Source organism: Mustelus asterias, chromosome 4 (assembly GCF_964213995.1).
Source record: "Mustelus asterias chromosome 4, sMusAst1.hap1.1, whole genome shotgun sequence".
NCBI classification, from domain to species: domain Eukaryota; kingdom Metazoa; phylum Chordata; class Chondrichthyes; order Carcharhiniformes; family Triakidae; genus Mustelus; species Mustelus asterias.
Window position 1 is genome coordinate 70,748,660 of NC_135804.1, and position 11,945 is coordinate 70,760,604.

Genomic DNA, 11,945 nt, shown 5'->3' on the forward strand with positions numbered 1-11,945 from the left:
GGCAGTTCTCCCAGTTTGCATCTCCGCTGGAGTATAGCAGACTGGGAGACATCAGCTGCAACCATTACATGGGCTTCCCGTTGGGTGTCATGGTCTCCAGCTGCCTCCCAGGCAAAGATTTCTGACGTAATCAGTTCTATGCTGGATTTCCAGCACAGAGCTAATTATATGTATGAGCCTCTCGGTTGCAGCTCAGTAAAGGAGACACAAGTTCTGCATTTTCATAAACTATCTTTATTTCTTTGATGCAACTCCACATATAATTCTTCATCAACCCCCAGTGCCACCTGTTGCCCCTTTATAGATCAGTGACTTCTATTGAATAATTGACATCAAATTAGGACTTAATTGGAAAGTCTTAACCCATTCCTAACAGTCTCCCCTTAGAGAAAAAATATTTTGATGAATATTGTTTCCAAAGAAAAAAACCAAACACACTTTTTTATACTCTCTTTTTTATACATTTCTTGAATACAAAATAAACAAACATACATTCACAGAAAGATACAGCCTTCCTTAATAATGTCCAAAAGGTTCTTTAAACTAGCTCCTTTTAGTAAAAGAATTGGATAACTGATAGCTACTATTGACCCATTTAATTTTTGATATTTCCTCTTAGTTAACTTAAAGCAAATGCTGGACAATGTGGATCCTCAACCTTTTCTCATTTACACTTTGTGGCGTGCACATTCTCCCAAAGGGATTTATTGTCAATGTGACACTCAATGGGTATTTTACCCGAATCTCCTAACCCCAAAATTTCCATTAATATCCGGAATATGGAGGCCATATCCACTGCCTCTACAAGGCAGGCCTAGTGTCTCGGCAGCCAATGTGATTTTTAACCACTCTCCTTACTTTGTTTCCCATGTAAGGGGGCAACATTTTTCCCAAAAATAAATATTATAAAACCTCCTGCGCTTGAAACCCCATCACACAAATTGGCATAGGATGAGTCACTATAAACTATGAGTTAAGTGCCTAAGATCTCCCAAAAACAGGAACCTCAAAACACTTTAGTTTGGGCAACATTTTGTTTGCTCTCATTATGTCTTCCACCATAGGTTCATTATTGTACTCAATTCTAGGACATCAAAACTAATGTCCGGTCTGTCTACCTAGCCAATTCAGTTGCCCAATCAAACTTGAGTTCCTCTTTTTCTGTCTTTGAAACCATCGCATCCTTTTGTGAAACCCTACCACGACTAACAGCTATTGGGCTGATACTCTCCAAATAAGATTGCTGATGTAAAGTTACACCTGACCCAGTCTGATTTCCAGCCCAATATATTTGGAAACATAGAACATGGAACAGTACAGCACAGAACAGGCCCTTCGGCCCACGATGTTGTGCCAAGCTTTATCTGAAACCAAGATCAAGCTATCCCACTCCCTATCATCCTGGTGTGCTCCATGTGCCTATCCAATAACCGCTTAAATGTTCCTAAAGTGTCTGACTCCACTATCACTGCAGGCAGTCCATTCCACACCCCAACCACTCTCTGCGTAAAGAACCTACCTCTGATATCCTTCCTATATCTCCCACCATGAACCCTATAGTTATGCCCCCTTGTAATAGCTCCATCCACCCGAGGAAATAGTCTTTGAACGTTCACTCTATCTATCCCCTTCATCATTTTATAAACCTCTATTAAGTCTCCCCTCAGCCTCCTCCGCTCCAGAGAGAACAGCCCTAGCTCCCTCAACCTTTCCTCATGAGACCTACCCTCCAAACCAGGCAGCATCCTGGTAAATCTCCTCTGCACTCTTTCCAGCGCTTCCACATCCTTCTTATAGTGAGGTGACCAGAACTGCACACAATGTTCCAACTGTGGTCTCACCAAGGTCCTGTACAGTTGCAGCATAACCCCACGGCTCTTAATCTCCAACCCCCTGTTAATAAAATCTGACACACTATAGGCCTTCTTCACAACTCTATCCACTTGAGTGGCAACCTTTAGAGATCTGTGGATATGGACCCCAAGATCTCTCTGTTCCTCCACAGTCTTCAGAACCCTACCTTTGACCCTGTAATCCACATTTAAATTAGTCCTACCAAAATGAATCACCTCACATTTATCAGGGTTAAACTCCATTTGCCATTTTTCAGCCCAGCTTTGCATCCTATCTATGTCTCTTTGCAGCCTACAACAGCCCTCCACCTCATCCACTACTCCACCAATCTTGGTGTCATCAGCAAATTTACTGATCCACCCTTCAGCCCCCTCCTCTAAGTCATTAATAAAAATCACAAAGAACAGAGGACCAAGCACTGATCCCTGTGGCACTCCGCTAGCAACCTGCCTCCAATCCGAAAATTTTCCATCCACCACCACCCTCTGTCTTCGATCAGATAGCCAGTTACCTATCCAATCGGCCAACTTTCCCTCTATCCCACACATCCTCACTTTCATCATAAGCCGACCATGGGGGACCTTATCAAACGCCTTACTAAAATCCATGTATATGACATCAACTGCCCTACCTTCATCAACACACTTAGTTACCTCCTCAAAAAATTCAATCAAATTTGTGAGGCACGACTTGCCCTTCACGAATCCGTGCTGACTATCCCGGATTAATCCGCATCTTTCTAAATGGTCGTAAACCCCATCCCTAAGGACCTTTTCCATCAATTTACCAACCACCGAAGTAAGACTAACCGGTCTATAATTACCAGGGTCATTTCTATTCCCTTTCTTAAACAGAGGAACAACATTCGCCACTCTCCAGTCCTCTGGCACCATTCCCATGGACAGTGAGGACCCAAAGATCAAAGCCAAAGGCTCTGCAATCTCATCCCTTGCCTCCCATAGAATCCTAGGATATATTTCATCAGGCCCAGGGGACTTATCGACCTTCAGTTTATTCAAAACTGCCAGTACATCCTCCGAACATCTATTTCCTCCAGCCTATTAGCCTGTAACACCTTCTCTTCCTCAAAAACATGGCCCCTCTCTTTGGTGAACACTGAAGAAAAGTATTCATTCATCACCTTGCCTATCTCTACTGACTCCATACACAAGTTCCCACTTGGAAACGCCTGACTTCCAACCCTGAATTCCTTCCTCAGCCCAGAAATTACAATAGCTATAAATCGTTACTACCACCCCACAAAAAAAAACCCAACATGCATCATAAAGATAACAGAAAGATTTCCTTCATAGTGCCAATACAACATTGTAGGATCTTCTTTCAACTGGCAACAGCCTAACTTTAACAAAACCGACCGTACTGAAAAATACCAAACTCCAAAAATAGACACATCATTTAGTCCATATACACATTTAACTTCCAGAGTACTCCTCCTGTGTTAGCTGCCTCTTTAGGAGGAGGGAGAAAAATATCTGAAGCGGATGCCCCTGCAAAAAGGCAGCTTTTATATCTATCGATTTGCATTCCCATGCCCTTGTAGCTAAGAGCCAATAAGATCTTTAAAATAACTTTTCCTGCTGTAGGTGAATCCACCCTTAAATCCTGATCTTCTAAGTTTTCTTCAAATCCCCTTGCCACAAGCCTGGCCTTTGCTTTATAAGTTCCATCAAGAAGCACCTTTTCCTTGAAAATCCATGAGTGAGAGAGAACTCTTAACCCCCATCTGGTACTTCCGTGTATACCTCAAATTCACTCCAACTATGCAGTTTGGCATCTTTTATAACTTTTTCATTTAATTTATTGGAGGCTACCAAAATTTCATGAGCATGTGGGCTTCTACTCCTCGTAGCAGTTGTAGTCTTACTCATATTCCAAGACCTTGTCAAGCTATCCCATCTCATATCTCATTCTGTACATTCACTGCTTGATTTTTCCCCCCTGTTGTGGGATGTTCTTTCAATTGTTCGTGATCTCTTCCTGTGATCACGTTCACTATTGGACTTACTATCTGAACTGGCACTACATTTCTGTGCCCTCCATTTTTGAACTTCGTATTCCCAATACGTGATCCTGACAGCCTCTCCTGTGGCCTTCCCTATTCTACTAATGACAGTTGCATCCTTCCATTGACTGGACCCTTCAGACAAGTTAGTCACTTTTGTCCCAACCTTTGACAGTTGTCTTTTAGAAAAAATGCCCTGTTCTAGTTCAGAAGTATTGTGTCCCTCTACAGATACCCTGTATTTCAGCTAACTAGTTCTCATAATTCTGTGACACGAGTATCAGATGATCCTGATTCCTCATAATATTCGTCTGCTTTTTCTAAATTTGTAAGTTTGCAATCTGTACCCATTATCCTGAATGTACCCTAATAGCCTGATTACTTTTGTTGTAAAACAATCGTTTTGCCATCAATGCCTATAACCTTCCTTGGGCCTTTCCATTTATGAAAATTGTCTCAGAATACTATGTCTCTTTGCTGAAAAATAGTGTTAGATGGCCATACATTGTGCCTTAAAGCTCTGCGAATTCTTTGAGACTTCCGTTTCCAAAAATACTCTACTTATATGCAATGCATTTAAATGCTCAGCAAAGGCAGAGCTGGTTGTAGTCCCTTCCCAAGCTGGAGGCTGGTCATTCAAAATGGACAGAATTTTAGGATTTCTACCAAATACTAATTGATATGGACAAAAGCTCCCAACCATCTGCAACAAATTCTTTGCATGTACCGCCTATGCCAAAGCTGAATTTAACTTCCAATTTGGTCCATCTGCCAACATTTTCCAGGGCATCTCATCTATTACAGCATGGTTTCTCACACACCCCATTACTAAACAGGCTTTCTGCAGCCACAGTCATAATTTCACACATATTTCTAAACTCATCATTAGCAAATTCCTCTCCATTGTCTCCATTTTCCACGATTTGATCCAGGATTATTCTCTTTTCTTTACTACGTACAACAGTTGATTGACTAAATCTGGTCACTGTATCTACAAAGTGCAAAATGAATACATTGTTAGCTTTTTCCCAGATCTTAAGGTCCATGGCCACAATGTCATTAAAATCTCTGGCCAAAGGTAGAGCTGGTTGTGGTGGTGTCCTTCTGTACGTCCTACAAATTTCACATCGATCATTGACCTGTTCTATTAGATTAGTGTAGTCTTCATCTTTTAAAACTGTATCCTTTAATAAATTTTGCAGCCTCCGAGGAGATGAATGTGCAAGTTGCTGATGCAGCTTCAACACAATGAGCTTTATCAGCTAAAGTTCCATTTCTGGCTGTAATAACACTTCCTTCCCTGAAATTATTTGTCATTGACTACAATAGTGTCCCAACTGTGTAACTTGCAAGTCCACCATTTTTCCAAAAACTGTTGCCTTATCATTTTTCATATCCAGTTTCATGTGTGCTTTCTTCATTGATGGTCTCCTCAGAGCCAAAGATATCTCACTTAACACAACATGTGTTGATGAAATGATTCACCCCAACAATATTGCAAGAGATCACCACTCTTCAGTGACTTCAGGGTATTATAATCCCCAAACCTGAAACTTGTGGAACTTTCAAATTTTTTAAACCTTGTTCCAATTTTCAACATTTAAAGAGTCCAGGTAACATTTTAACCAGTCAATTCCACATAGTAGACATACAACCACTGTCCAATACAGCACAATTAAAGGACTCTGCAACCAAAACTTTCATTACAGGAGTAAAGCTTTCTGGTCACTATCTCTTTCCTCTTCTGATTCTTCCCTGTCTTGTGTAGCTTCAAACATTATTTGATCATTCTGAGCAGTTGACAGCATGATTAAATTTAGAGTCACACCAAAAACACCAATCATACCCTGGGCATTTCTGGGGTTCATTTTTCTGTTACCCCTCTCCATATCCTTTCTTGGGTTATAGACATTAAAAGGGGTTTCTGTCCTCGTAATTTCTGGGTCCTGATCTTCTGCCATATTCCCATGGCTGACTTGTGTCTGTACGATTTTGCCATCCTGTTAACAGTGTCTGTTTTATCACTGAAACCATAGAAACCCTACAGTGCAGAAGGAGGCCATTCGGCCCATCGAGTCTGCAGCAACCACAATCCCACCCAGGCCCTACCCCCACATATTTACCCGCTAATCCCTCTAACCTACGCATCCCAGGACTCTAAGGGGCAATTTATAACCTGGCCAATCAACCTAACCCGCACATCTTTGGACTGTGGGAGGAAACCGGAGCACCCGGAGGAAACCCACGCAGACACGAGGAGAATGTGCAAACTCCAGGCAGGCAGTGACCCGCACTGACTCCACACTGATTGACCCATTTGTGTCATAAAAACCATGGGTATAGACTGTTTCCCTAAAGGATTTTTTTTTAAAAAAAGACTTCTAATATTTGATCATATAAGGTATCTTTGTCTGCAAATTTAACTCCTGTCAAAAACCAGGAACCTATCCATATTTGTAATGTTAGTACAGTCCAGTAACTTAAATGCCAACACAGACTGCAGAATTTCCAGATAGTGTTTTTGCAGCCTTATATATAGTCTGTTAAATTCCATCCAATAAAAATATCTTCTGATTTCTAAAAACTAAAATCAATTTTGTACCAAGCTTCAATAGGTCATCCTTTGGTAAATCTTATCCATAAAGGTTAAAAAGTTATCCAGACCTTCCTCCAAGTCCAAATGTTCTAACTCAGAAAATACTTTTCAACTAATTTCACTTCTAAGCGGTAAAAAAAGAGCCAAGGCCATTCCTTGTTTTCTTTTACTCAAAGCCTTAGTCCACATGATGAATTTACTTCTCTATAGGTCATAAAGGCTCAGTTTCTGAACGTAATGGTGGATGGTCATATCCTGACACTTTCACTCTAGGTTCAGTCATTTTGTTGTCTCCTATTCACTCTTTAGTTGATTGGAATTTGAGCAAAGTCTACTTCCTCCTTTTCTCCTCAAAAAAGTCATAACTTGCAGTCCTTTACTTAGTACCAACAACCATTCTCTGCTACCACTGTATGAACCTCTAGGTTGCAATTCAGTAAAGGAGACACAAGATCAGCTCCTTCATAAGCTACCTTTATTTCTGTGATTTAACTCCACATACAATTTTCCATCAACCCCTAGTGCCACCTGTAGCCCCTTTATGTATCAGTGACTTCTACTGAGTAATTGACAGCAAATTAGGAGTTAATTGGAAGGTCTGTTAACCCATTCCTAACACTTCCCCACCAGCAGTTCCGTCCAGCAGTGTTTACTGCTGATCCCCACTAATGAGGAACAGGCGGCCTGACCCTGCTGGCAGGGAAGAGAGGCCATTGGGAGGTCAGCGATAAGGGGGTTGCCCCTTGGGCACTGCCAGCTTGGCAGTGCCAGCCTGGCACTGCCCAAGAGGCCCCTTGGCACTGCCGACAGAGCATTGGGCAGTGCCAAGGGAGTGGCAGAGGGGGAAGGGCCTACAGAGAGCAGGGCCAATTGGGAAACACTCATTGGGGCAGGGTGGGGGGGCAGCACTTGCTGCCACTCTGCCATCAGGATTGGTTGAGGAGGGCGAAAGTGAGTGCGATCGGGTCTCGCCCTCTGGATGGGGGTGTGGGAGGGTCAGGGCTGCCCGGGAGGTGTTGGCGTTGGTCATCAGGATGGGCGGGTTCTTGGGACTGTCAGAGGGGAGATCAGGGCTGGCCGGGGAGGGGTGGGACATCGGGACTGATCATTGGGATCAGGGGGCGTGGACATCGGCACTGGTCATCGGGATTGGGAAGGGCGTTCAGGAAAGAGGGCTGTTCCAGGGAGGGCTGAGAGGCCAGCAATTGGGGTTGGGGAATTGGGAGGCTAGTGATGGAGGGTTGCCGGGCTGGCCAGCGATCAGGAGGTCGGCAATGGGGGCGGGGGGGGGGGGCGGGGTGTACTGTGCATGCACCAATCTCTGCTCTGACAGATTGGCACATGCATAGTGGCTCACTCAGTGCTATGTTGCCAGCCTCTCAGGTGGGAATAGGCTCTGCCCCCAGCTTTCCAGACTGAATCATGCTTGGGCACGCTGTGATGCACAGGGTGCCAGAGATTCATTCTGGAAATCACGCTAAAAAAAACAGTAGGATTTACTTCCATTTTCCTGCTTGTTGGGAACTTAGAATTTTTTGGGGAGAATCCCGGCCTTGAAGTTGACATTAGACAAAGTTTCCTTCCCATGCTATGCCTCATCTTAGTTAATCAGCCACTTATTGCTTGCAAACCTTTAATTAGGAAGTTATAAATTTGTTTGATTGTGCATCCTCCAAATTAGTTGATGTGCTAGCACAAAATATCATAGATCTTTATGGACAAATTAACACAGTGTTTAAGACGCTGAAGATGCTGAAATAGATTTTAGCCCCAAAATCAGGTTTTAGCTACAACATGTTATACTTGCATTAGAAGCCAGCCTCAAGATTTCACTCCACAACTGGATGATATACTTACCAAAATCTTATAACTGGGTGCTAGGAATCATGCAGGCAATAAGGGCTGTGTGGCGAAGGTGCATACATTAAGACAAGCCCACAAAGAGCATAAAGAACGATAAACATGGCAACCACCCACATTTTATGCTCTGTGTATAATTTAGAGTGTGTTTGGGACAATTTCCTAGAACAATATGTTGTGGATCCAACTAGGGATCAGATTATTTTGGACCTGGTAATATGTTATGAGGCAGGTTTAATAAACAATCTCACAGTAAAATAACCTCTCGGAAACAGTGGCCACAACATGATAGCATTTAGCATTCAGTTTGAGAGTGAGAAACTTGGATCAGAAACAACTGTGCTAGACTTCAATAAGGGCAATTGCAAAGGAATGAGGGCAGAGTTGGCTGGAGTGGACTGGGAAAGGGGTTTAGCAGAAAAGACGGCAACAATGGCAGATGTTTATGAAAATATTTCATGACTCACAACAAAGATAGATCCCAGTGAGGAAGCAGGATTCTAGGAAGGGGATAAATTAGCCTTGGTTAACCAAGGACATTAAGGATAGAATTAAACTGAAAAAAAAAAGACAATATGGCAAAGATTAGTGGTAAGCCAAAAAATTCAGTAAGTTTTAAAAACTAACAAAATAATACAAAAAACAAAGAACAAAGAAAATTACAGCACAGGAACAGGCCCTTCGGCCCTCCAAGCCTCCACCAACCAATAGTAAAGAGGCAGAAGATAACTATGAAGGTTACCTAGCAAGTAATATAAAAACAATCAGTAAGAGCCCCCTTAAATATATAAAAAGGAAGGGAGAGACCAAAATGAACATATGGCCCTGAAAGAATGAGACTGGGGCAATAATAAAGGGGAACCAAGAAATGGCAGAGGAGTTATATAAATATTTTGCATCAGCCTTCACAATGGAAGACAATAATGCCATTCTTAAAATACTAAATAACCAAGGAGCAAAAGAGGGGGAGAAAATAAATTCAATAATTATCACTGGAGAAGAAATACTGGGGAAACTAATGGTGCTAAAGGCCAATTAAGTCCCCTGGAGAGAGTTGGAATAAGAAGGGCATTTTGAGGAATGGGAACCTGTAACTGGTGGAGTGCCACAGGAATCAGTGCTGGGGCCACAGTTATTTACAACATACATTAATGACTTGGATGAGGGAAGTGAATCTACTATTGTCAAGTTTACAGATGACACAAAATAGGTTGGAAGGCAAGTGGTGAGGATGACACAAAGGAGCGAATTTTCCTGTCCTGCCTTCCACGGGAATCGTAGTGGGCGAGGGACGGACCATAGAAAGGTCCATTAGCCTCGGGCGGGCTTTTCCGGTTTCGGGCGAGCGTGGCTGGAAAATCCTGCCCTAGAGTCTACAGAGGGATATAGATAGGTTAAGTGAGTGAGCAAAAACTTGGCAGATGGAATATAATTTAGGGAAATGTGAAGTTATGCACTTTGGTAAGAAGAATAAAGGAACTGCATATTATTTAAATGGAGAAAGATGACAGAAAACTACAGCACGGAGGGATTTGGGGTCCTTGTGCATAAATCACAAAAAGCTAGCAAGCAAGTTCAGCAGGTACCAGGGAAGGCAAATGGAATGTTGGCCATTATTTCAAAGGGAATGGAGTACAAAAATAGGGAAGTCTTGCTAAAAAACTATACAAGACATTAGTTAGACCACACCTGGAATACTGTGAACAGTTTTGATCCCCTTATCCTAAGAAATATATACTGGCATTGGAGACCGTCGAGAGAAGGTTCACTAGGTTGATCCCGGGTACAGAGGAATTTTCTTATGAGGAGAGGTTGAGTAGGTTGGGTCTGTACTCATTTAGAAGAATGAAAAGTGACCTTATTTAATGATACAGGATTCACAGGGGGCTTGACAGGGTAGATGCTGAGCAGATGTTTCCTCTTGTGAGAGAGTCTTTGACTCGAGAGCATAATCTTAGGTTAAAGGGTCATCCATTTAAAACAGAGATGAGAACAAATTTCTTCTCAGAGGGGGTGAATCTGAGGAATTCTTTACAGCAGAGGGCTGTAGCAGCTTGCTAAGTATTGTTGTGCCTGCCACACAGTCTGTTTTAACCATTATACGGTGGACAAATAACTGCGAGTAGATGTCTTGTTAGTACAACCAATATTTATTTAAGACACACAATCAATAACCACCCACCCAACCAACAATAAGTCATCTTACAAAAAATACTAAAGTTCAAGTCCAATACAAGACCTTGACTTAACTTTGCGTGACTGGCAAGTACCCAAGCAGATATTGGCCTTTATCTGTGCGTTGGTCTCAGTCGTCCTCTGCGTAGTCTGGTCCTTTGGTCTGGTCTGGCACTCTGGCTCTGATCTTCCTTCTTGGGTGCGGTGGCTGTCCTCATGCTGGTCATCGCTGGCGATGGTCACCGTTGTTGTAGCTCGTCCGTGGGGTCAGAGAGAGAGAGATTCTTGGTTGTGCAGCACCCTTTATACCCCATTGGGTTTCGCGCCCCTTTTGGCCATTGACAATCGATCAGGACTTGATCACCCCGATCGATAAAGTCCAATTGGGTGCTGCCACACCAATCTCTGGGTGTGTCCCCAACGGCCATGTCTGTAGGTGCTGGGGGCATGTAGAATACACGCCTTCCTCCCAAATAAGGGGTTACTGCGCCCCTATGTCTGGTAAACAACCCAGTTTGACCAGAAAATCTCTTTTGTCCTGGAGATGACCCATATCCTGTGTATTCACTCGTCTGGGTTGCAGCCTGCTTATCTCTGTCTTTTAGACCGCAGCCTGTCATTTTAGCTCTTCCCCAATTGTCCCAGAGTGCTTTACAAATCGGCATCTTAGATAGCCCGTTTGGCCACAGTATGTTCAAGGGTTTGGAGGGAATTCTAGAGCTTAGGCCCCAGTCAACCTGAAGGCACAGCTACCAGAGGTGGAATGACCAAATTCACAACACTGTAGAGACCAGTATTTGAATATTTCAGAGACTTGTGAGACTGGAACAGGTTACAGAATTGGATAAGGGTGAGGCCATGGAAGGATTTGAAAAGCTGGAGAATGTTAATCGATATATTGCTTAACATAGAACCAGTATAGGACAGTGAGCATGGAAATGTTAGAAATGTTCTGACTCATAAGAGTCTTTCTGATCTCTCTTGTCAGATGTCTCATCAAATAAGGTAGCTGCTGAGAGATTTCTAGTACCAGAACTGGAAAAGATGGACACGATGGAGACGATAGAAGGGAAAGGAAAGCTGTATATTGATGTGAGTAGTTGAATAAGTGAGCAAAGCTCACCAAATTTAAAGGGTTTTTTGGAAATGTTTTCAGATATCATAGAATCATACAGTATAGAGGAAGGTTATGTGACCTTTGAAAGAGCTATTCAATTGGTCTTACACTCCTCTTTCTGTGCAACCTGCAAATTTCTCTTTTTCAGGTACATATCCAATTCCCCTTTGAAAGTTAATATTTAATCTTTTCCCACCACCTTTCAGACAGTGCATTCCAGATCATGATAGCTTATTATGTATTTTAAAGATCCCTCATTTCACCCCTGGCTCTTCTGTCAGTTACCTAAAATATGTGTCCTCTGGTGACTGTGTATCCAG

The 11,945-nt window shown here is 42.7% G+C and overlaps 1 protein-coding gene across 1 annotated transcript in view; it reads left to right on the forward strand.

Annotated features, from left to right (window-relative positions):
• Positions 1 to 11,612, forward strand: part of dnaaf1 (dynein axonemal assembly factor 1) — a 155,104-nt gene extending 143,492 nt beyond the window's left edge. The window contains exon 9 of the mRNA XM_078212026.1: positions 11,497 to 11,612. Coding sequence (XP_078068152.1) covers positions 11,497 to 11,612 — 116 coding nt within the window. The remainder of the gene's footprint in view (positions 1 to 11,496) is intronic.
• The last annotated feature ends 333 nt before the right edge of the window (positions 11,613 to 11,945 follow it).